The 4,620-nt window shown below is 47.1% G+C and overlaps 1 protein-coding gene across 1 annotated transcript in view; it reads right to left on the reverse strand.

Annotated features, from left to right (window-relative positions):
* FAM159B (family with sequence similarity 159, member B) overlaps window positions 1–4,354 on the reverse strand; it is a 31,625-nt gene extending 27,271 nt beyond the window's left edge. The window contains exons 1-2 of the mRNA XM_012664563.1: window positions 4,317–4,354; window positions 3,831–4,276 (exon numbers count right to left, since the gene is read on the reverse strand). Coding sequence (XP_012520017.1) covers window positions 3,831–4,021 — 191 coding nt within the window. The 5' untranslated portion in view covers window positions 4,022–4,276; window positions 4,317–4,354. The remainder of the gene's footprint in view (window positions 1–3,830; window positions 4,277–4,316) is intronic.
* Window positions 4,355–4,620: the final 266 nt, after the last annotated feature.

The following is a 4,620-nucleotide window of genomic DNA, read 5'->3' on the forward strand; positions in this document are numbered from 1 at the left end:
TGCTGCATGCCCATAGTCCTAGCTACTCAGGAGGCTGAGGCAGGAGGATCACTTGAGCCCAGGAGTTTGAGGTTGCTGTGAGCTATGATCACTCCATTGTACTCTAGCCCAGGCAACAGAGCACGATCCTTTCTCAAAAACAAAACAAAAAAAGTATTTGTGCTTAGCTTGTAGAAAATGTTCAATGGACGGAAGTAAACAATACCTGACCACTGATTGGTCTACCTGTATTTGGAACATACATCATTGAAAAGTAATGATCTTTTTCTTCATTATCTTCCAGTTTACCTTTAGGCTTCTGCTCTTTCCCAAGGATTAGAATCCTGATAAATTTGAAATGTACCAGAAGGGAGGGAAGGGAGAATTTGACCAAGGATGCTTGGAGCATCACTGCTTTGGGAGGAAGGAGAACAGAGTCAAAAGTGAAGGATTACCCACTTATCCTTGATTTGAGGAGATAAAGCACCCTTGCAAAGAAGAGACTGCCTCCCGAGCCACACACATAGAGTCAGACTTCGGAGATCCTTGTGCTCGGTTTATTGTCAGCCCAGTTCCCCAGCCCTGCAGACAGGTGAAGACTGGGTAATTTTACGGCTGCAGTCAGTACAGAGTTATATATTTAAAATTGGGAGTTGCCCTCACTTGGTTCACTCTTGTTTAAGGGGTAGACTCCCTGTGTTTGGTGACTCCTCTTTTGTGCTTGCTTGCACCAAAGCTGACTTTTGTAGATTGTTAAGTGTCGGGAGGGTTAGGATCACTTCACTATACCCAGATGCATGACAGTGTAATCCACTTAATTAATATTATTTCATTTTACAATTCTTTGCAGACGCCTAGCCTCCTGTGCACAAGGCAGAAAGGACACTAGACATCTGGAAAGAGTCCTAAAATGAGAACCCAGTTATTAAAACATCTTCAAAGTAAAAAAGTAATTTAGTCAATTTAAAAGTGAAATTTTCAATTTAATTAATTCAGCATACATATTGTGGGCTTTTAATGTACAAAGTAAAAAACCAGACCACATGATTTGAAGGAAAAACAAACAAAAATGGCATGTCTACTTTCTGTTATAAAAGGAAAGTCTTCATAATCCTGGCAATCTGTTGCAATGTCACAGTTTCACTTCATGGAAACATTGTTTTATGCATGCAAAACTCTAGGTATAAACTCCGGGTAAATATGGAGTTCTAGAAGACTCCTAAAACATTCATTTCAACAAATTCTTATTGACTAGCTACTCATGCATAGCCCTGTCCATTGCGCATTATTTTCCTAGGTCCTGGAGAAAGTTACCAAAGGAAATCCTAAGAATTCAAGGATTTATACGAGGAAAAAAGATGGGAGTGGGCCAGAGTAAAGGAAGAATTATCCTTTCCTCGCAGCACCATACGGCAGTTGCTTTTCAAGCCCTGAAGCTACTGTCATATTATAGCAGCAATTCTCCTACTTATCAACTTCACTTACCTTCTGGTAGCTACAGTTATGCTTTTCTCCAGCAGATGCAGAATCTCAAAACAAGGGCTAGTGACTCCCGGAACATTTTTCACAGTTGGACTATTTTAAATTAAAAGTGGAGAGCAAAAAATAGGAGGGAAACGAAGCTCTAATAAATTTACCACCCCATAGAGTTTCCAGAGCTCAATAACTTACAGGAACCCCAGGTTTAACATTGCCAGCTGACACCATCAGTTGAAGTACCTTTTCCATTTCCCAGAAACTCAGTTGCACTGTCCATTTTGTCAGTGCTGAATGAAAACCTCAGCAAGCTGATCGTCCCTTCGTGCTCTCATAAACCTTAGGAAGGTTTTATATTAATAGCTTCTGCTCCTTGTCACTTTGGAACTATTCAGGGATCTGAAAATCCCAGGCACATTTTCCAACGTGTCTGACTTAGGAATTGCTGGTCCCTATTGGAGGTGCTTCTGCCATTATTAACGCCTCCCAAAACTCAGAAATGGATTACTATGTTATTTTCTAAAAGGCCAGATAATAAGCAGGTACAATACAGATTTCTTCCCCAAATACCCTACACTAAGGATAAACTGTCATTATTTTCTGACATTTTGCCCCGCTCCAGCACAATACAACTTTGTGAGTTGAACTTACTGGAAGGTAGGTACTCCTTATGAGACATTTGTTGCAATATAGAAAAATTATTTTATTGCTTCAAGAAATAACATTTAGTCATTTTCTGTAGGTTTAGCATGTGTGCCAAATCAGAATTTGGGTTCATGCCAGGAGATTGGGAGAAATAATACTCTATCACAAAAAAAAAAAAATTGTCAACAGAAAAGAACCTAAACTCTGTAAAATAATTCAAAGAGGTTTATTCTGAGCCCAGTGTGTGTTACCATGGCCCGGAGAGCCACGCCCAAGAAGCCTGGAGCCTGGAGCAAGTGGTCATGCTGTGGCTGGGTTACAGTGTGGTTTTATACATGTTAGAGAGACAGGAATTGCAGGTAAAATTATATATCAATACATGGAAGGTGTACATTGGTTTGGTCCAAAAAGGCAGGACATCTCCACGCCAGGGCTTACAGGTTATAGGTGGTTTTAAAGATTTTTTGATTGGTGATTGGTTAAAGAAATGAGCTTTGTCTAAAGGGTTGGAATATTTTGAGATAAAAGATATCTGTTAATCAGAGACAAGTCACCCGACCAAAACTCAGGTGATCTGTTAAGTAAATTCATGGCCTACAGGTATGGTTTAAGCTTTGTCTTGCATGGCCTGAGGCCTGTATCTTACTATTACAAAGAATAACTCCAAAAGGGATGGGGCATAACTAGGCATGTCTGACCTCCCCTCTCCTCCTGGCAGCAACTCAGCTTTCAAGTTTTTTTGGGGGGTGTGGAGGGGGAGGGGTTTGGCCAAGAGGATGCCCATTCAGTGGGCTGGGGGGCTTTAAGATTTTATTTCAGTTCACAGAATCAGGTTCAAGGTTTACAGTCTGTTAGAGTGCAAGGGAGAAAAGCACTTCATAATTAAAACGGCTGTGTAAATACTAGTAGGAACAAGTAAAATTCTCATCATAGGAAACAGAAACAAGACTGCCTTATAAAGTCTCTTCACTTTCCAGCAATAGCCAAATGGCTCAGGTGTTGAGAAAGGGGATGTCCTAGAACAGTTCTATAGTGTGTAATCATAGCAACGAAAAGCTCTACCTCTGTTTATGTCTCTTCAATTCCGTTCAGGTTGATATCTGAAAAGGGCAAGTTATACAGTCCAGTCATTTGCACACGCCCTCACGAACCAACACCACACACACCCCTACCTTTTTGATATTTTAAAGAATTTTAAAGAATTCTTTCATATCCCCCAAGGAGACTTAAATACTCTGGTCCTTAATGCCTCGGAATGAGTCCCAAAGGAGCCTCGATTCTATTCGAATACACCACATGACCACACAAACCAAAAAGAGGAATTAAAACCTTCTCCTTAGGTTATTTGCCTGTCTTCTCTTTCTGCCAGCAGACCTGCCTGCCTGGGACTGGTCACCGGCGAGAGAAGAGAGCAGTCGACTCCCGCCAGGCGGGCGGGAAAGTGAGCGCGGCCGGCAGGGCGGGCCCCGGTGCGCCCTGGGCGCAAAGCCTGCGCTCCTCCCGCGCGCGCCCTCGGCTGGGGGTCCCGGCTCCCGGGGGCGCTCCGAGCCGAGGCGAGATTTCTCTTCCCAGTCTCCACACGCCTCGGAGGCTCCGCGTCTTCTCGGAGGGGCCCGACCAGGGCGGGTCGCGGGGACGCAGGCGACCTCCCTGCCCCTGGCGTGGCACCTCTCGTCCCCTCCCCAGACCCGGGCCCGGCCAGCAGCCGCACGCGCGGGCTCCCTGCCCACCTGAGGCTCCACATGTAGCTGTGCTTGTAGGGGAAGTAGCTGCCCGGCTCGCTGCAGCAGTACTTGAGGTCGGCGAAGCCGCAGCAGTAGAGGAGCGCGGCCCCCTCGCCGCGCCGGGGGCACTGGAAGGGCTCCACGAAGCTGTGGTTGAGGCTGTAGTAGCCCGAGCACAGCCGGCTGGCCTCGCTCATCGTGGGCGGCTGGCGGCAGGGGCACTGAGGTCCCCGATCTGCCCTCGGACCGCCCCGCCCGCACACTCAGACCCCGGACCTGAGCGCCGCTCTTCCGATCTGGGGTCTGGCTGCCTGGGCGCTCAGCCTTCGCGCGCCCCCTCTGCTCTCTCTCCTCCCCCTGTCCGCATGGTGTCTGGGCGCTTTACTCTCGCCTCTCCCTCTCGCTGAGTGGTCCTTTTATCTGCCCGTCTAGGCCCGCTACCTCTTCTCCCGCTCCCTTCGTCTGCTTTCTTCGCGCTCAGCTGACTTCTGCTTGCCCTCACTTCATCAGCCTGGAGACCTGGCCGTCCCCACCCATGGCAGAAAGAGCTTTCACCCGAGGGGAAAGAGATGTAGGACGCGTTTGCAATCTGGGCAGATGCAGCTGAAGTTTCAGTTCTGTCTGCTCAGGGATAGGGCACGTGGATTCTGGGCAATCAGAGCAGGGCTGGTGGAGCCTTTACCGGCCACCCGCCACTGCCCCAAGGAGTGGGGTGGTCGGCCAAATAGAAGGCAGCTGAACTGCTATGAGAGGATGTTGGTGTTTTCTTTCTTTGAGAAGTACACGTGAAACACTA

The sequence above is a fragment of the Propithecus coquereli genome, unplaced genomic scaffold, assembly GCF_000956105.1.
Source record: "Propithecus coquereli isolate 6110/MARCELLA unplaced genomic scaffold, Pcoq_1.0 Scaffold9, whole genome shotgun sequence".
Classification (NCBI taxonomy): Eukaryota; Metazoa; Chordata; class Mammalia; order Primates; family Indriidae; genus Propithecus; species Propithecus coquereli.